General features: G+C 40.0%; 1 protein-coding gene across 3 annotated transcripts; it reads left to right on the plus strand.

Moving 5' to 3' along the window:
* Positions 1–4,421: 4,421 nt before the first annotated feature.
* CCNL1 (cyclin L1) lies at positions 4,422–17,951 on the plus strand. Of its 3 annotated transcripts, XM_006090317.2 has the most exons (11): positions 4,422–4,929; positions 5,222–5,296; positions 5,806–5,915; positions 11,513–11,633; positions 12,713–12,777; positions 14,472–14,571; positions 14,671–14,775; positions 14,868–15,009; positions 15,242–15,353; positions 15,480–15,578; positions 17,151–17,951. In XM_006090317.2, the coding sequence occupies exons 1-11, from the start codon at positions 4,624–4,626 to the stop codon at positions 17,497–17,499; spliced, it is 1,584 nt and encodes a 527-aa protein (XP_006090379.1). In that variant the 5' UTR covers positions 4,422–4,623; the 3' UTR covers positions 17,500–17,951. The 3 variants fall into 3 exon arrangements, 2 of the variants coding, with proteins under 2 accessions (XP_006090379.1, XP_006090382.1); XR_002829683.1 differs by lacking the exons at positions 14,868–15,009; positions 15,242–15,353; positions 15,480–15,578; positions 17,151–17,951 and adding an exon at positions 13,024–13,037 and having other exon boundaries at positions 4,547–4,929; XM_006090320.3 differs by lacking the exons at positions 14,472–14,571; positions 14,671–14,775; positions 14,868–15,009; ... (1 more) ...; positions 15,480–15,578; positions 17,151–17,951 and adding an exon at positions 13,024–14,468 and having other exon boundaries at positions 4,548–4,929.
* Positions 17,952–20,769: the final 2,818 nt, after the last annotated feature.

Genomic DNA, 20,769 nt, shown 5'->3' on the forward strand with positions numbered 1-20,769 from the left:
CAGCACAAAAGTTTTGATTAAGTATCTTCCACATAGTAGTGTCTACCAGGTTCTGTAGAGAATACAAAATAAACCCCAAAATGGTACTGTTTTAAAAAGCCAAGACACACACCCACGAAGTGATCAAATAACAATGCATAATAGTATAGAATCATGTGTCCAAATGTATACTAGAGGTCATAAATACTTTAAGAGCATCCAAAGAGAACATTAATGAAAGCTAGATTGGGTGGGGAAGGCTTCTGGCAAAAGGTAGAACTTCATCTGGATCTTTAAAAATTTGGTAGGATTTGATTAATAGGAGAAGAATGTTGCAGGCTTGAGAAACAGAATGAGGGAAAGTGTGAAATCTGGAAGCAAATGACACGTCTGTGAGGAGATAGGTCTGGCTGGTCTTGGTTCAGGCAGAGACGTGAGGGGGAGGAAGGGAGATAAGGTGAGGTGATAATGCAATAAGGAAAGGAATGACAAGGTAAGTTGAGATTGTAGAAAGCCTCAACTTCCAAAAGGTGTTGAGCTCTATCATCTCCAGAGCTTTTAATTTGAGGAAGTGGGTTAAAGAAACTGGTATTTTGATAGTTACCAATTTCCCAGGATGAAGGAGGGATGGGAGAGAATGGCGGCAAGATCATTTAGAAAACTGTCATATGCCCTAGCTGGTTTGGCTCAATGGACAGAGAATCAGCCTGCGGACAAAAGGGTTCCGGGTTTGATTCCAGTCAAGGGCACATGCCCAGGTTTCAGGTTCGATCCCCAGTGGGGGGCGTGCAGGAGGCAGCAGATCCATGATTTCCTCTCATCATTGATGTTTCTCTCTCTCTCTCTTGCTCTCGCTCTCCCTCTCCCTTTCTTTCTGAAATCAATAAAAATATATTAAAAAAAAGAAAAAGAAAACTGTTGTAGTGGTCCAGGCATGAAGTAACAGCAGATATGGCAGAACAGACCGAACAGGCAGATTCAAGAACTATCTCCTTGGAGGAAGGAACAACAGGACTGAGTAACTAAAATAGAATGAAGAATTAGGAACCAAAGATGAGTTTAGGTTCAAGATGTCTGGATGACCAGATTCCAAAAGAATTTTAGATCCTCAAGGGGCCCAGTGAAACTTCAAGGGGTAAAAGCTGGTTGTTGAAAGTCTTAGAACAGGGGTGGGCAACCCCTGGCACATGTGCCAAACATGGCACGCCAGTAACTTTTGCTGGCACGCGAAACCCTCTCTTATAATCTTCCATTTACAATTTCTTAATGTCAACTTTTTTATTTTTCAGATAAATTCAGTGTAGGTGCATCTTAGGTAAATAATTTTACATAACAAGTTATCTTAAAGACCGTAGACATGGATTGACGAGAGAGGGGAAGAGCAATTTCTATGCCTCTGCCTTAACTCTCACTGCCTTCCTAGATCTGACCAGTGTTTTGGTTTCATCCACATACGTTTGTGAATCTTTGTTCTCAGTGATGAATTTTGTTAAGTCTCGTAATAGGAGAAGCCTGACGGATGAAAGTAGTAGCTCGTGCATATCTCTGAAGGTCACAAAATATAAACCTGATGTAAAATCTCTGTCATCAGTGATGCAACAACAAAAGTCCCACTGATAATATCAAACGGAGTCATAAAGTTTTCTGTCGGACTATCAGTGTACATGTATACATTAAAAAATAAATGAATTTTATTATGTCTTCAAGGTTCTTCACATACGTACACCTTAAGAGATATCAAGTAGGCATAACATGTTCTCAAAAAATTAGGGTTGGCATGCAGAAGAATTTTGAGTCAGAGATTTTGCTGGTTTTGGCACGCACTCACAAAAAGGTTGCCCACCCCTGTCTTAGAACCAGGTCTCAGCAGACCAGCAGCACAATGCCTAGGCAAGTGCAGGCATGAGATTTTCTAAGCAGTATATGCCAAGAGTGAATTACACAGATGTCATTTCCAGAATGAGTATATCTAATGAGGAGAGTAACTAGACCAGAAAGTGATAAAAATAACTGCCACCAGACTAAATGAAAATTAGTCATGTAACTATATGAACCCTTCACAAAAAAGTCAGGTACTCTGATATCTGCTGTGAACAGAAACTTGATTAGTCATTTCTCAGGTTTATAAATTCTCCCTGATGACAGTAACCAGGATGGCTTACCGCTTTTCTGCTTTATGCACTTACCGGTCACCTTGATGGGCTTAGTGTGTACCATTCTCTTTATTAAGGTGAAGATTTGCCCTTAGCCAAAATTACAGTGTTGCATCATTAAATTCTGGGGGTCTGATGAATAACTAATTGTTGAAGGAACTAATAAAATTATACCAATTGTGAGTTTAGAATTAAAGAACCAGAAAATTTAGATAATGGAAAACACACTCCCCAGAGAGGCTAATGGAATGAGAGCGGACTTAAGCATCAGGATGCTCTAGCTGGTTTGGCTCAGTGATTAGAACATCCACCTTTGGACTGAAGGGTCCTGGATTTGATTCCGGTCAAGGGCACCTACCTCGGTTGCAGGCTCCATTCCTGGCCCTGGTCTGGGTGCATGCAGGAGGCAACTAATCAATGTGCCTCTCTCTGTCTCTCCCCTTCCCTTCTATTCTTTCCAAAAATCAATGGAAAAGAATCCTTGGGTGAGAATTAACAACAACAAACATCAGGAATATCGCTGTTTGTCTCTTTACTCATTATCTGAAGCCTGCAGGTCTTGAAACAGAAACACAACTTTAGTTATCGTCACTGATTTCCTTTTAGGCCTGGGTGGACTAAGGGCCTACTAGTAGGACGTCTGTTGAGAAAGAATACACAAACTATATTACAGACTTTCCATTACATTTTTTTCTTCGAGTGACAAAAAATTCAATCATTTACCTTCCTAATGGAAGAGATTCACTTGCCTGAATTCATTTCTAGTATTTTTAGACAATTAACACATATGCTTAGTTCTTCCCAATTCTGGACCCTTTATAACTCTGAATTTTGGCATTTCTCTCCACCCCTCCTTTTTTTTTGGTTAATCCTCACCTGAGAATATTTTTTCCATTGATTTTTAGAGAAAGTGGAAGGAAATGAGGTTGGGAGGGTGGGGGGGAGGGGGAGGAGAGAAAGAGAGAGAGAGAGAGAGAGAGAGAGAGAGAGAGAGATCTATGGGAGAGACATTGGTTATTTCCTGCATGTGCCCTGACCCGGCGGGGGCTCAAGCCTGCAACCCAGGTACATACCCTTGATCTGAATCAACCCAGGGCCCTTCAGTCCTCAGGCCGACACTCCAACCACTGAGCGAGCCGGCTCGGGCTCAATCAGCCTCTTTTAAAATCTCCCCAGAGGGTGCGAATGTGCAGCCAGGGTTCAGAACCACCGGTCAGTCTTTACTAAGCAGAGTTGACTTAATGCTTTTTCAAAAGTGAGTTTTTGAGTGTATTTTGCCTTAGTGACATCCTTGCCAAAACTGAAATGTATTCAAACTCCCTTTGCCCTACAGATCCCAGAGTCAGTGCTCTTTTCACCATTAAACGGATTAAGCCTTAAAGCCGAGCTGTGTAACCAAAGGGAACCGGGCGCCTCATCCCCGGACAACCTCTCAGAAGTTCAAGGGCGGGACAAAAAAAAGGAGCGAACCAAGACCAACTCTAGACTGAGCAGCGTGGCTCGGCATCATTGTTCTGGCTTCACACGTTAAGAAATGTTTGGGAGTTGCTAGCTAATAGTAGGGAGGAAACAATATGGCCCGCACTAACCCCGAGGAGGACGGGCTCTCCGGGCACAATCAGATCACCCCGTGAGACTCTCCTCCCGAGGCTATTTCTGGAAAACAGGGATTTTCCAGATTCCCGGGAGCCGGCGCCGCAGCGTGGGCCGGAGCTCCGCAACCCGGCGGCGAAAGCAGCCGCCCTCCCGGGCCTCCAGCCTCCAGCCTCCAGCCTCCGACCGCAATCGCTCCCCCACGCCCTTTTTGGGGAACCGATGCGGCTCGCAGTCCTGTCTTCTCAAAATTCTACAAAGCACTTCTCTCCGATTCCTCCCGGGTCGTTTTCAATTACAAGCGTGTCCCTACACATCTGGGTTAGCACTCGCACCCGCCCGAGGGGGCGAAGGTCGCCCCCGGGGTCCCCCTGGTCCACTGCGCCCCTCAGACGCGAACACTCGGGAGAGGGCGCGCGAAGGGAGCCCGGGGACGCAGGGTCCACACAAACGACCAACATCGCGCAGAGGCTGTGGTAACTGTTGCCAAGTCTCACTTGCGGAGGAGGTGAGCTTGCAAAACTCCCATATTGTTACTGTGGCTGAAAAGATTACAGACAAGGCAGTTTGGGCCTATTTTAGCTAAAAAAGACCTTGGGGCCACCCCGACCACTTTAGGGGGCCCAGCAGACAGGCCACCCAGGTCCCCGCAGGGTCCCCCGCCTCGACAGCAGTTCCCGGACCGCGCGGGAGGCGGCGCCGCCGGCGGTGGGGCGGGGGGACCTGGAGGGACTAGTTTGCTCGCGCCGCTGCGCGTGGTGACGTCAGAGCGGAAGCGCACGCTGCGTAAAGCGGCTCCGAACGCGGCGGTCACGGGCACATCCGTCGCGCCGAGGACGCTGGTTAGTTTCGCTCCGGGTTCCGGCTGCGTCGGGCGTGCGTGCAGCTCGCGGAGACTATGGCGTCCGGGCCTCACCCGACAGCGACCGCTGCCGCCGCCAGCTCGTCGGCCGCCGCCCCCAGCGCGGGCGGCTCGAGCTCGGGGACCACGACCACGACGACGACCACGTCGGGAGGGATTCTGATCGGAGACCGCCTCTACTCGGAAGTTTCTCTCACCATCGACCACTCGCTGATCCCGGAGGAGCGGCTGTCGCCCACCCCGTCCATGCAGGATGGGCTCGACCTGTTTAGCGAGACGGACTTGCGCATCCTGGGCTGCGAGCTCATCCAAGCCGCCGGCATCCTCCTCCGCCTGCCGCAGGTCGGTGCTCGGCCCGGGCCGCTGGGCGCGCCTCTTCCCCCCGCTCCCCCCCCTCGGTATTCCCTTCCCACCAGGTGCCGGCAAGCGGGGAGGGGGGCCGGACCGGGAATGGCCCTCTCGGGACTTTTCTCACGGGGTCCCAGCCGGAGCGGGGCGGGTGGGCGGGGAGGCGAGGCTCCCTCGGTGCTCGCGGTGGGGAGGGCCGGGGAGCGAGCGGCGGCACAAAATGGCGGCGGCGCCTGGTGCGGGCCCGCCTGACCCTGGCGCTTCCGCTCTTCTCTCTCGTCTGCAGGTGGCGATGGCAACGGGGCAGGTGTTGTTCCATCGGTTCTTCTACTCCAAGTCTTTCGTCAAACACAGTTTCGAGGTAAGGACGGCGGGAGCGAGGGGAAAAGGATTTCTCCACCCGGAAATGGGGGTGCGGGGCGGGGGTGGGGGGGGGGGCGCTAGCAGCGAGCTCTCCCAGAAAGAAAGTGGTTCCTTTGGGCCTCGGTACCTGGTTCTCACCCCCCCCGGAAGTGGGGGCTTTCGGAATGTGTTCCAGGGCCTAGAATCCAGGAAATGGGTCCCGAGCCCTCCCATCAATAATTAGAATTTTCAGCCGAGTTCGAAAGCTCTGTGAGACTGGGCTTGATTGACTCTGGATTCAGAATGGAGGGATTAATCAATTAAAATAATTTACAGTATTAACGTGGCCGGGAAGCTTATGGCTCGGAAATGTCATCTTAATTTTATTTCACCGAAGGTTGTCCTAGTTGTGTCCTCCTAAAGTTTTTTCAGCAGAATAAGTTAGTTAGGTTTGGGGAGGGGCACTTTTTCCGAACGGCACGGGATGGAGCCCTCATCTAACAAGGTTTCCTTGGATCGTTCTTTCAGATTGTTGCCATGGCTTGTATTAATCTTGCATCAAAAATCGAAGAAGCGCCCCGAAGAATAAGAGACGTGATTAATGTGTTCCACCACCTACGCCAGTTAAGAGGAAAAAGGTAAGATTGGCATGATTGAGCACAACATCTCTCGCTGCTACTGTACTGTGCACACCAATCATCAAACCAAAACATTCTTTCCTCTCAAGTTAAAACCCATGCACAGGAAAACTTATTTAGGTGTTGAAATTCACATAGGAGCACACTGATACTTAATAACCAAAAAATACAAAAAACAAAACCAAAACCAAAAACCCCCACAATTAACCAGCTATCTGAAGTTTGTAGAGGCAGTTGCATTTATGGACAATCCTAACAGTGCTGTGAAGCAGTCCTGTGGCTTAAGATTAAACAAGAAAGGGAATGCGTTTGGCTCAAGTGTGAGTGTATCTGTAAGTTGTTTCTCCCCGCCCCTCTCTGGAAGACTGAAGGCTGGAAGTTTAAACTGCAGTTCAAGTTCATAACGTGGCACAGTTTTGTGTAGATTGTTTCTCTACTCGGAAGTCCCAGTTAACACGTTATCAATTGAGGTTGGCTTTTGTTAAAAGAGTACTTCAACATTGAACTACGATATACCGGATCTGAAAGGACTGCAGGATGATAAAGTTTGAAGTCAAAGGGATTAAACAGGTATTTTGTCTTGGTCAGATAAGTCCCAGTGAGTGGGTTAGAAAATTAACTCTTGATTGATTGGGTTATATTTAGATAAGGCTCGTTTAATTTCTCTTGTAAGAAAATAGAGACCAAAAGAGTGCCTTATAGGTGTTGTGGCTACATCATAACACTTTATGTGGACTTACATGTTCATGTGAGCAGTATCAGAAATTTTAGTTGCAGCACTTCAGGTGACTTCTAGTCCATGCTGCAGAAGGAGATAGCTGGAATAGATTAGGTCTTTTCACTTTTTAAGAAATTGTGATGTTTGGAGTTTGAAAGGAAGTTATAAAAGGATTTTAAGTTGTTTTGGGGATTGGGTGTTGGTTAGTGCCAACTTAGTATCCTACCTGAGAGTTTCTTAATCAGCTGAATCTGTAGGTTGGCATAATAGAACTGTTCAGAGACAAGCAAATAGAAAAGTAACCTTAAACGATTAGTTAAAAAGTCTGAAACATTGCTCTTCAGATAGTTTTCACATTTTTTTCAGTTTTCTTTTTTTTTCTGCCATCTTTCCTCATTCACCCTAACCATATCCAGGGATAGACTAATTTTTTATTTCATTTTAAAATATCTTTTAGCTTCTTGGTGAGGAATTCCTGGAAATTGGGAAGATTTCAATTTGGTATTTAGTATGGTCTGAGCTAAAATTTACATTTAGATATCTCACTGATTCTTCAGGGTGTTTAAAACACACTAATAACAAGGCTCTTCAGTGAAAGGATTCTATGCTGGTTTAAAGGAAATAGCTTTCTGTTATTTTTTGAACCATTGAGCCAACTCTTATCACTTAATAATGATTATCTACTTTGAACTTTTTCTGTGAGCCTTAGAGCATTCTTCCTCCATTTCAGAGAGTAGTTCTTAACTATAAAAATCTTGGAATGTAAAACATTTCACCTGACTTTTGTGTCTGTAACTGGTTTTTTGGGGGGGTCATTACAAAGAGACTGATTTTTGTCTCGATCTTAGAAGTGACTAGCATGAAATTTAAAAGGAGTTGTTAATTGCATGGAAGCCTTTTTTTTTTAAGCAGGATGTAAAAGTGTTTCTATGCATATTACAAGTTTACTCAGACACGTAACTTGTATATGTTATTAACTTCAACTCTTTTTTCCCTTGCAACCGACTATACAGCGACCAGCTACATTTACCAAAGCCTGGGTGATGTGGAGTGGTACATAGCGATGAAGCTGTCGTCATGGCAACAGTGAGTGAAGTATGGAAAATCCCCAAGGAGAAGCCAGTGCTCTGAGAATAGGTCACTGGAATCGGGGACTAACAGGTTGGCCACTGCTGAACCATTTAGAAAAACTCCTGTTTCTTGTTATAAGCTTTAATCTTTGCTGTCCAAGTTATAACTGTAGCTTAATATTTTCTTTTCATAGATTAATGTCATTAGAAAGTATTGTCAGTATTATACTTCAGTTGGTAAAATAATGTCAGGTTATTTTAATGTTATTTATTTTAATGAAGTTTATGAAAGCCTTATTGTAGTGTGAACTAGAAAATTACAAAGGAGGAATCATTTCTGTAGCCTTTAGATACTGTTTTTCAGTCCTGGCTACACATTAGAATTACCAGGTGAACTTTTAGAAAGTACCAATGCCCAAGCCACATTCTGTATTATTTGACTGTTCCCCCCTTTGATTTTTTTGGTAGTTTGGTAATTGTCTTTTAAACTCAGAATAAATGGCTGAATTTAATAGTTTCCAATTATAATTTGCTTTTGGGGTGGAACATATTCACAGCAAATTAGGGTTTTCTGTGGTTTCAAGGAAAGGCTCAATAAACGTGTAATTTACAACTTACAAAGACAAGACTTGGTTGTCTAAAAGAAGAATCTTCAGACTGGTGCAACCACTCTCATTGGTACATATGGTGTGGTATTTTCAACATGTATATAGATCATGGATGAAAGTTGGTAGGGTCATAAGTCCAGCCTCCATTTGCAGTTTTATTTTATGGCTCTAATGGTGGCCTTCATTTTGTTTTTAAACACTGCTAAAAAAAAAGAATGTTCCTTTGAAGTCGTATTGCAGATTTCTGTGTATTGAGCAGGAGGAGTCTGCCTCTTTGTAAACTATAGTATAGTTCCTGAAGAACTAGTTTTCATACTACATGAGTGAAACTTAACCATGTTTGCATCTCCTGATCCTAATTTCTTTTTCTTCGAGGTATATTTGAACTAAATCATGCTAACGGAAAAATAGCTGTCCTAAGAGGGCAGATAATAAACTTCCAATGGTCAAAGCCCAAGATTTCCTATTAAGACTAAAATTTGGAAATTGTTCTTTTCATATAAATTAATTTGAAAAGTATGACAAACTTTAAAGCCGGGAAGGTAGAGTTAGATTTGGTTGTTAGTTGATAACAAATTTTTTTCTCTCTCTTAATAAATGATTTCTTTTTTAAGAGATTTTTTAAAATGCCACCTCTTCAAACTTTTATCAGAAAGGAGATTTAACATAATTGGAGAGGAAGGCATTCTAGCAAACCTTAATTCAATTTAATGTGCTTATTGCTACAGAAAGTATTAATTGATACTATGTTAATAAAAAGAAACCACTTGCTTAGACGGTTTTCTTGAACTTTACTTGCTTATTTATCCGAACACATTTTTTTCCTACAAAATATAAGTTGTAAATTACACATTTATTGAGCCTTCCTTGATTTGTGAGGTAAAACCAATTCTGCACAAAAATGAAGGTGTTAGATTATACACCCACAAAGTTAACTTTGAAAACTGTAGGTATTAGTAGGCCTAAGCAAAAAGTGGAGTATGTAGTTGAATTAATAGTGGATAATGGATTTGGTTTCCTTAATCATTTGATGTTATTGGAGTGTTGACACCAAAATAGAGGGAAAGTAAAGATTGTGGCAGAGTAGATGGAAAATAACAGTTGGTTTAAGCAGAATTGATAATTAAGCCTGATTTACTACCAGAGAGTAGCCATAATTTGAACAAGTATTTAGCTGGTTAATTACAAGAAAAATGAATTTTAACAGAATTTGAAGGAAACTTTTAAAGCAAGCTTAGTAAGATGTATAAATGAGTTTACTCAAAAAAAAAATGGGAAATGAGACAAAACTGCTTTTATATGGTTTCTAATGGTGCAGTTTTGCTGTCCCAATTGCAATGGATTAAGAGTTAAAGTTCTGGATGCCACTATAACACAGAAGGTCTCCTTTCTCCTAATGTCTGTTGAGGGAGACATTAGTCTGAGGTGGATTTAACTTCTAAATTTCCTGTCATGATGAAACCTGAAAAATAATAAACCTTAAGTTCTTTGAGATATGCTTTCATGTATACATTTATTGGTCTTGAGGTAAATTTGATTTTTTCCCCTCCAAAGAATAGTTAACTTGTAGCCTATTGTCCTAATAAAAATGGATTCGTTGATACTATGTTAGAAATCGGCCCTCTCCAATTGATGGCCTCATTCCTCACACCTTTTATATCTCTAATAGGAATTGAACTGAGTGAAGGCCATTTTCAGCATTGTTAATCTTAACAGCTGTTTTCCATTTTGTCAGCTTGCCAGCTTTTGTCTTGTTTAATACAATTTGATTTAAAAAAATTGAAATACCCTAGCAAGCATTCTAGTTTTCATCATTTTAAATGTGAGAAAATAAGTGATTTCTACTCTGATAACATGTCACCACAGGGGTAGTTAATGTGGCTTTTTTCACATTGTTATCTAATTTTCAAGTGGATGTATTTAAATTGGTTTTTGATTTTAAAGTGTTAGCTTACATTTTTCTGGATTTGCTGTGCATGGTAAAAGGAGTTGTGAGTTGGGGTAATGTTCAGAATTATTATCTTTTTAAAATAGATGTTGTGTTCTGCCCAGGGCAGAAACTCTTGAATCTTTTGGCTGATAATTGAGTATGGGGAAAATATTTAAATATCCTACATATATATGTATATATCATGTAATCAATATTTTTAATAATATCTTAACAAAAAAATATTTTTGTTGGTTCAATCTAAAAATGTATCAAACAAAGGACACTAGGACATTTTATGGGCTTTTAAATGAAAAGTCCAAGTCTTGACAAAAAAAATTCTTAGTAAGAAGCTAATTTTGAACATAAGCTTTAAATAAAAGTAAGAAACCGGTTTTTCATTTTAAGACTTAAATAAGATAGTCTTTTAATTGAATGTGCTGTTTCTAAAGCATTGAGCCCCCGACTGATAGATAGCCTTCTGCATCATAACTTTGGAAGCTATCAAACTTGAATCTGGCACAGAGACCTTGAGTGTTGTCCTGGTTTCCTCATTATGGTCCTCCCTTCTCTTGCATTGCTAAATATACTGCCTAATAACTACAACTCAACCAAATTTAGGCATGGTTTTTATTGATCACTTTGAATTTTTAATCTGATTTAATTTTATAAACTATTTTGGTAATTGAACTAAATCTTTAGTTTCCAGATTATTTTCTTTAACAGAAATAGAATCTTAGAACAATTTGCTTAAACAAATTGCCCATTTGCGGGGGAAATGTGGATTAGCTACCCAATATTTTTTCCCTTAATTTTAATTTTGGCCATAAAGTAACCAAGAGTTGATATTTTATAAAATGAGTAAAATCACTATAATCTTACAAGGTCTTATAGTAAATATTTTCAGGAGCACTTTCATTTTGTCAGTGCAGAGAGTCTGGAGACTAATGAGATTTGTGATAGCTGTCACTGACGTTAAGCAACATATATTCCCAAAGTATCCATATGAAATAACCAAGGATAAATACAAGAGAAGTAGAGCGAATTATTTCCATTGCAGGATTGAGTTAGTTTCTATAGGAATTTAGTCTAGAAAGTATATATTTAATTAGCATAACTTGGACAGCACAAGATTAATGCCTTAACTTGTTTGCAGGAGTTTAAAAAGCTGGTTTCTGTTGCCAATAGTTGGTTGGAAGGGAAAACGGAGATGCCACAAATAAAAATTTTTGGATGTGCAAAACAGTTTTGATTTTATTTCTTACAAACTATAGGACTCCAAGCCCCCTCATCCTTGATCAGAACTACATTAACACCAAAAATCAAGTTATCAAAGCAGAGAGGAGGGTGCTAAAGGAGTTGGGATTTTGTGTTCATGTCAAGCATCCCCATAAGGTGAGTTATAGAGTACAGGAATTGTATTCGTAAGTATTAGGGTTTTCTTAAACTTTTATTTTACATGAATATATGTTTGTATTTGAGAGTTCACCTTGGTTTTTAAATGTGACCTTTTAGATTTGAAATTTATCAGAAAAACGGGAGTCAAAAAGACAGGTTCAAAACTTTACTGTTGTGTAGACATTGATAAGTTCTTTTTGCCTCTATGGTTAACCCAGTTTTCCCAATCTAGAAACAGAGTTTATGAAATAACTCATTCCAAGGAATAAATTCTATATATATATGTGGGTGTGTGTATATGCACAAAAAAGTCTGGCATGCTACCTGTTGCATAGTAAAATGTTCAAGCTGTGTTGGCTGCTTACTGTTACTGTTTCTGAATGTTCAAAGGTTTCTCTAGCAAGTCTTGGCTTGCATGTGGCTGATAGAAGTAACAGCAAAATAGTTACAAGAATGGGTGCCCTGAAAGCAGAACTATCTGCAATAGAAACTTGTCTCTGCCATTAGCTGAGTGACCTTGGCAGATATCTCTGTTCTTAGATTTCACAACTCTAAAGTTGTAATACAGGTCCCAAAATACCTCATCTGAACTGAGGCAAAGCTACTTACATATAGTGTGATAAACTTCACTATAGAAACATTCAGTGTTTGATACTTACTATAATACCCACTTGGAGTTTTACAATGTATCATGCCCATTGTATAACTTTTAAAACATAGTGTTTAGGGTTTGGGACACGCAGAGTTGTACCTTGGGAAATTAAATGCTATAATTTTGTTTGTAGGACACAGTGCCTGCCACTTAGTATTCATGAAAAATTGTTTTTTATTGAAATAACTCCCAATTTTTTTCCCTGTACAATCTTGAAACCTTTTTAAACAATTTTTGTGGAATCTAGTAGCATAATAACCCACATTGATTTAGATACATTTTAGATTGGTCTGTATTATTTATGTAGTTTATAGAAGAATTAAAACTTGAATCTAACATTTTCAGTTACTTATATGCATTGAACTCTGTACTCTGAAAGAACCAATGTTGTGCTAAACTGAGTTTTTTTCCCCTTGTCCTTCAGATCATTTTTATGTATTTACAAGTCTTAGAATGTGAACGTAATCAAACCCTGGTTCAAACTGCCTGGTAAGTTGTTTTGGTTTTTTTTACATTTTTTTTCCTAGTCAGGAAAACAGAAGCAGAAATAAAGTAAGTTTCGTTTTCCCTTTCCAAAATAATGAGATGAGTTTCTTTTGGTGCTTTTTGTTTTTTTGTTTTTTAATCAAAAGGTAAATAATGCTTATTTCTGCTTCCTGTTTTCTTGGCTTGACTAGTTATTTTTAATGGAGAACTCAATTTAACTTTGTTCTTTTTTCTACTCTTTAATTAAAGGGTAGTCCATGATGGTAAGTCATAGAACTCTGCCCTCTGCACTTCAGCCCATGACCTCAGGATGGCCTGATTGGCTGCCCTGCTCTCCAGCCAATCCAGTGCAAGCTCTCATCCGAGATTCACTGAAGTGGTCCATATCCATCTGGCAGCATCTTCTAGTTCTGTCGGGGTGTCAAAAGGATTTGTATATTTGCTTCTAGAAGTAACTATTCAACATGCCTATGTATTGAATGTATACCTGTAACTATCAAAATGAATAGTTCATTTTTGATTGTTATCCGACCATTATGAATTAAGTGATTTTTTTGTTAGGAGTTTGACTAGATTTCAATTTTCAGTATGTATAGCATGAATTCTACCAAAGGAAGCTACAACTTATAGCTTAAAGTGGGCACCATTTCCATTCTGGATGAATTTCTAGTTGCTGGGCTATTGCAGACAATAACAGAATTAAGAAGTACTTGATTTTTCAAAGCACTTTATAACTTGGACTTTTGAGATGCAGATATGTGATTTGGAATGCTAGCTTATTTAAAGGTAAAGTAAAACAAGGATTTGTGGTCCAGACATAACTACTATCTCAACACAATAGGTGTACAGGACTTAATTTTATGTTCTGGACTTATGACTGCCATGCTTGTTTTGGATTCAGTAAATATTAGTAATAGAAAAGTTTCACTGCTTTTATAAAATGCATGACATTTTTAATATATGTTCTGTAAAACAGATTTTAGCAGTTACAGTAAGGATTTTTAAGAAACAACCTTGTAGTTTAACCTTTTAAACAATTTGTAAAATTTTTTCAATACTTCAGGGATGTTGTGGGGAGGGTTCACTACTTAAGAAATCAAGCAGTTTATTAGCTGAAGTAGTTAATTGCTTTTCTTTGTACTTAGTCACAAAAAAGGTATATAAACAAGGCTGTTTTATATATTTATTGCTCTTCACTTCCCTGTCTAGATTTTCTGAAGTACTTAGTTTTCTTAATATAACTTGGTGAGTGCTTACCTTTTTACCCCTGTTACAGTACTTTGAATTTTTTGAAAGAACTTGGTTGACACTGCTTTTCATTGTGGATAAAGGAGAGATGGTCAATAATTAATGGCTTGAAGTATTGTTGGAGTGGTTTATCATTTCTGAAACTAGTTATTCAGAATTGACTTTTAAAGCATTGATTTTCATAAAAATATAGTTTTAAAATTTTACATATATGTTCTATTTGGAATAATAGAATTATTTTAAGGAATTTAGTCAGGAAAGCTGAAGAATTGTTCTAGTGTTAAATTCTTATCTCTCTGATTTTTGAGTTAAGAATTGTTATTTGCTAGAATATGAAGATATAGATATAAATATGAGAAGAAAAAAGAATAAAGTAGATTGAGTCTCCAATTTTATGTAAGCTTTAGAACTGGTTTATGTACAGAGCTTATGATTAAAATATTTTTCAGGAATTATATGAATGACAGTCTTCGAACCAATGTATTTGTTCGATTTCAACCAGAGACTATAGCATGTGCTTGCATCTACCTTGCAGCTAGAGCTCTTCAGGTAGGTTTAGATAGCCTGTTTTGTTCTGTGGGATAAATTAGTCCTCCTAATAAAAAACAGTAAACATTTGATCTAAACCACTCTCTTGTCACTGTTTAGATTCCATTGCCCACTCGTCCCCATTGGTTTCTTCTTTTTGGTACTACTGAAGAGGAGATCCAGGATATCTGTGTAGAAACTCTTAGGCTTTATACCAGGAAAAAGGTAATTCTGTTTACTCGTGTTTGTGCTAATACTTTCTCAATGCTAACACTAAACTGTGAAGGAGAGATACTAACTTCATTTTCCTCCAATAGCCAAACTATGAATTGCTGGAAAAAGAAGTAGAGAAAAGAAAAGTGGCCTTACAAGAAGCCAAATTAAAAGCAAAGGGATTGAATCCTGATGGAACTCCAGCCCTTTCAACCCTTGGTGGATTTTCTCCAGCCTCTAAACCATGTAAGATTTACTCAGAATTGAAATGAGGTGGGCACTGAAGGTGTGTGATAATTAGAATGCTTTAGCATTTATCATTTAAGGAAATGATGTTAAGAAGCCATTACTATTTTCTCTTGACAGTCAACTGAAGACATACTTGAAAGCGTGATACTTGAATTATATGTACGAACAACTTTTGACCCTCTGTTAAATCCAGTGGTTAACATGTCTTTATTATGTTTGTTTATTTAAGCATCACCAAGAGAAGTAAAGGCTGAAGAGAAGTCACCTATCTCCGTTAATGTGAAGATGGTCAAAAAAGAACCTGAAGACAGACAGCAGGCTTCCAAAAGCCCTTATAATGGGTGAGTATACTTGAGTTAGAACTGGCCCCAGGAATCTTATATGTGATTAATTTCTAACACACTAAATACTTAACTAATACACTGTTTTGTTTGTTTGTTTGTTTTGTTTTGTTTTGTTTTTTGAAGTGTAAGAAAAGACAGCAAGAGAAGTAGAAATAGCAGAAGTGCAAGTCGATCAAGGTCAAGAACACGATCACATTCTAGATCACATACTCCAAGAAGACAGTAAGTAAATATTCTCTTAGAAAAAACAATTTTATTTGGAGTGTTTAAAAAGTTACTCTTTAAAAAAAAAATTGAACAAATTAGGTGTGAAAAAATTGTCTTTCTGTCTGATTTCAGTTAGAAAATTGACTATTTCATTAATCACTTATTGGTTAATAAATCAACCATAGCCAAAGAATTTTCTAATTAGCTTTATAATTAGACTAGAGGCCCGGTGCACAAAAATTTGTGCACTGCGTGGGGGGGGGGGGGCTGGGGGGGTGTTGTCCCTCAGCCCAGCCTGTGCCCTCTCGCAGTCTGGGACCCCTCGGGGGATGACCACCTGCTGGCTTAGGCCTGCTCCCCAGGGGGGATTGGGCCTAAGCTGGCAGTCAGACATCTCTCTGGCAGCCCTCGGGGCATGTCCACTTGCCAGCGGGGAGCAGGCCTAAGCTGCAGTCGGACATCCTTAGCACTGCTGAGGAGGCAGGAGAGGCTCCCACCACCACCACTGTACTGGCAGCCATCAGCCTGGCTTGTGGCTGAGCAGAGCTCCCCCTGTGGGAGCGCACTGACCACCAGGGGGCAGCTCCTGCATTGAGCATCTGCCCCCTGGTGGTCAGTGTGTGTCATAGTGACCAGTCATTCCCAGTCTTTCTGCTGTTAGGGTCAGTTTGCATATTACCCTTTTACTATATAGGATAGAGGCCTGGTGCACGGGTGGGGGCCGGCTGGTTTGCCCTGAAGGGTGTCCTGGATCAGGGTGGGGGTTCCGCTTGGGTGCCTGGCCAGCCTGGGTGAGGGGCTGATGGCTGTTTGCAGCTGGTCACACTCCCTTCAGGGTGGGGGTCCCCACTGGGGTGCCTGGCCAGTCTGGGTGAGGGCTGTTTTCAGGCTGGGGGGCGACTGAAGCTCCCAGACTCTCCTTTTTCTTTTTTTTTTAATTGTGGGATTTATTTACTTTCTATAATTGAAACTTTGTTGCCTTCACTGGCACTCCCAGCTCTGAGGCAGTGAGGCTGGCTGAAAGCAGATATCTGGGATTTGTTTAGCTTCTATAATTGAAACTTTGTTGGGTTTGGAGCTGTTGCTTCCGGAGCTTAGAGCCAGGCCACTGCAGGCAGGGAACCTTGGCTTCCTCCATCACTGGAGCAAGCCAGCCGCCTGCTCACTTCAGCTGCGTGGCTGCCGGCTGCCATCTTTGTTGGCAGTTAATTTGCATATCTTGCTGATTAGCCAGTGGGCAGTGTAGCGGAGGTACGGTTAATTACCCTTTTTGTCTTTTATTAGATAGGATTGTGGCTCTTTTTAACATATGGGAAATACTTAATAAAAAGCATAGCTGTCTAGAATATCCTGTAAAACTTGCTAATTACTCTCCTTGGCATATAGACATTATTTACATTTGTTTAAGATTTGTCTAATATAGGCTTAAGGGAAGGTAGTGAGGGGGAGAAATTTAATAAAAGCCTTCAGTCTAGCCTGTTGTCAATACAGGCCTGATAGTTTTGTTTTGAACTTGTTTTGAGCACCACCAAAATAATCTGTTTCCAGCAGAAATTGAATCTAAATCTCAAATTTTTATTGTCTAAGTTATAATAATAGGCGGAGTCGATCTGGAACATACAGCTCGAGATCAAGAAGCAGGTCCCGCAGTCACAGTGAAAGCCCAAGAAGACATCACAATCATGGTTCTCCTCACCTTAAGGCCAAGCATACCAGAGATGATTTAAAAAGTTCAAATAGACATGGTCATAAAAGGAAAAAGTCTCGTTCTCGATCTCAGAGCAAGTCTCGGGATCACTCAGATGCGGCCAAGAAACACAGGCATGAAAGGGGACATCACAGGGACAGGCGTGAAAGATCTCGCTCCTTTGAGAGGTCCCATAAAGGCAAGCATCATGGTGGCAGCCGCTCAGGACATGGCAGGCACAGGCGCTGACTTTCTCGGTTGAGCCTGCATCAATTCCTGGTTTTGCCTGTCTACAGTGTGATGTATGGACTCATAATCAAAACATTAAAAGCAAACTGATTAGGATTTGATTTCTTAAAACCCTCTAGGTCTCTAGAAACACTGAGGACAATTTCTCTTGAAAAGAACTATTAATTTTTTTTTTTTTTTTTTTTTTGCACATTAAAATGCCCTAGCAGTATCTAATTGAAAACCATGGTCGGGTTCAATTGTACTTATAGTTGTGTATTGTTTATTGCTATAAGAACTGGAGTGTGAATTCTGTAAAAATGTATCTTATTTTTATACAGATAAAATTGCAGACACTGTTCTATTTAAGTGGTTATTTGTTTAAATGATGGTGAATACTTTCTTAACACTGGTTTGTCTGCATGTGTAAAGATTTTTACAAGGAAATAAAATACAAATCTTGTTTTTCTAAACTGCTTCAAATATTTTATTAAATAAATTATTTAAATGAGCAGAATTTTAATAGTAAAATGACTATACTGATTTTCTAGCAAAACTATTCTTAGCTAGTTTGAAATTATACAATTCTTAAGTCTTCCCTGTATATATGGAAAAAGAAAATGGGAGTGTAACATTAAATGATAAGTCAGTTTTAAGTACTATTTCTAAAGTGAACTGTCCTGATGAACAAACCCAAACTTTTAACATGACAGTGAGTCAGACCCAACTATTGAGCTTTAAAGTTTATTTATTTATATATTTAGTGATTTTTATCTAGGCTAGGATAATTCAGTAATGAGGTGAGGCCCTCAGAACCTGGTTGGCTGATAAAGTAAAATCTGGACAAAAATGAAGTTTTGAAAATGCCATTATTGTGTATCCAAATGAATATTTTTCAAATTACTTATATTGAGAGTTATTTTTCCCAATATTTTGGAAGTGAATTTAGAAATTTTAAAAGGCTATAATAAAATATTGCACTATTTTATAGTTACACTAGAGGCCCAGTGCATGAGATTTGTGCACTGGGTGTGGGCGGGTGTACCCCAGCCTGATCTGTGCCCTCTCTCAGTCTGGGAGCTCTAGGCGCACATCCTTAGTGCTGCTGTGGAGGCGGGAGAGACTCCTGCCAGCCGCTGAGCACCAGCCTTGAGCCAGATTCTGGCTGAGTAGTGCTCCCCATGTGGGAGTGCACTGACCCCCAGGGGGCAGCTCTGGTGTTAAGCGTCTGACCCCTGGTGGTCAGTGCGTGTCATAGCGACAGTTCTGCAGTTCAGTCGATTTGCATAATACCCTTCTATTATATAGGATTAGGTTTTCCATTAACGTTTTTTCACCCACCTTGGTTACTAATCATTTTGACAACAAAATGATTTGTTGCAGTTTCAGAAAATCACATACACCCACAAAGAGATGAAGACTTAATGCCATTAAGGATTTTTTTTTTCTTTTTAAATAAATAGTTACAGTTGAGGATTCCAAAGGTTTCCAAATTTTCACCAGTGGCTGGCAGTAGGGCTGGAAAAAGTAGAAAGCCTCACAAAGCAGCTACATGGACAGAAACAAGATTCTTTTGGATATAAAAATGTTGGGTATGCCACTTAAATACGTTCTGTTTCTAACTAAAAACTAATACAGCCTAGCATGAATAATTTTTGAGAGGGTAAAATAAAGAGTGTTTTACATGTTCTAATAATATTTCTGTAGAGCTTAAACTGCCTCTATGTCAGCCGTGGGCAAACTACGGCCCGCAGGCCGGATCTGGCCCGTTTGAAATGAATAAAACTAAAAAGAAATAGACCGTACACTTTTATGTAATGATGTTTACTTTGAATTTATATTAGTTCACACAAACACTCCATCCATGCTTTTGTTCCGGCCCTCCGGTCCAGTTTAAGAACCCATTGTGGCCCTCGAGTCAAAAAGTTTGCCCACCCCTGCTCTAAGTAGTGAGCAGTTTGTTTCCTTTACATGACAGGCATTGAAGAAAGGCAAAGGCAAATGTCAACAAAGGTCCTGTTTAAGAGATTAATCTTTTTCTTTTAAATATATATATATATATATATTTATTGATTTCAGAGAGGAAGGGAGAGGGGGAAAGAGAGAAACATCAATGATGAGGGAGAATCATCGATTGGCTGCCTCCTGCACACCCCCCACTGGGGATCAAGCCCACAACCCGGGCATGTACCCTTGGCCGGAATCAAACCCAGGACCCTTCAGTCCGAAGGCCGACACTCTATCCACTGAGTCAAACTGGTTAGGGCAAGAGATTAATCTTGAATTCTCAATTGTGTCTTAAGTTTTTACTTACCTTCTTGTTTTGAAGTAACTATGGATGTGTGAAATTCACTATTAGAAGATAGAAGATGTGGAGGGTACACCTGCATGGGGGTGAAGGTTTATATGTCAGTAGCTGTGCCAAGGATATCTTCCCCTGTGCCCTAATTTTTGTCTTGTGCTATTAGTTTTCTAAGTTCTTGTAAAGAGGTTTACAAATTTACACCTCTCTACCTGAATTAAAATATATATTTTTTGGAAAAATAAGTTTAAACTTTTATGCTGGGAAATACCAAATAGAAGTAGTAGAGTACCCATTTCTCAGCTCCAAAAACACAGATCAAATCGTGGTCAGCCAGCCTTGATTATACCTCACCAATTCACTGCTCTACCTCCTGCCCTTGTTTGGCAGAGAATCTCAGATAAATGACTTCATCCCCAAATATTCCAATTCAAGAGGAAGGTAAGAACTTTAAACTTAACGATAGTACTTTTATTATTATTTAAAAAGTTAATAGTAATGTCTTACTATTCAGTTAGGTTTTCCTTTTTAAAAAAATACATTTTTATTGATTTCAGAGGGGAAGGGAGAGAGAGAAACAAATGACTAGAGAATCATTGATCAGCTGTCTTCTGCACGCCGCCACACTGGGGATGGAGCCCACAACCTGGGCATATGCTCTGACCTGGATTCAAACTGCAACTTCCTGGCTCATAGGTTGATGCTCAACCACTGAGCCATGCCAGCCGGGCTCCTTATCTCTTAATGATTTGTTTTTATAATTGGTTTGTTCAAATAACATCTATATATGTGGCTTTGCTTTTAGTCACAAGATTCTCCTTTTTTTTTTTACCGTGTAATTTAAAGAATTGGATCATTTGTCTTGAGGAATTTTCCATATTCTGAGTTTGCTCATTGTAACCCTATGGTGTCACTGAACATATATTTTTTGTCCCCTGTATTTTAAACTTATATATTGTAAGTCTGCATCAAATTTAGGTTTGAAAACT

Source organism: Myotis lucifugus, unplaced genomic scaffold, assembly GCF_000147115.1.
Source record: "Myotis lucifugus unplaced genomic scaffold, Myoluc2.0 scaffold_70, whole genome shotgun sequence".
NCBI classification, from domain to species: domain Eukaryota; kingdom Metazoa; phylum Chordata; class Mammalia; order Chiroptera; family Vespertilionidae; genus Myotis; species Myotis lucifugus.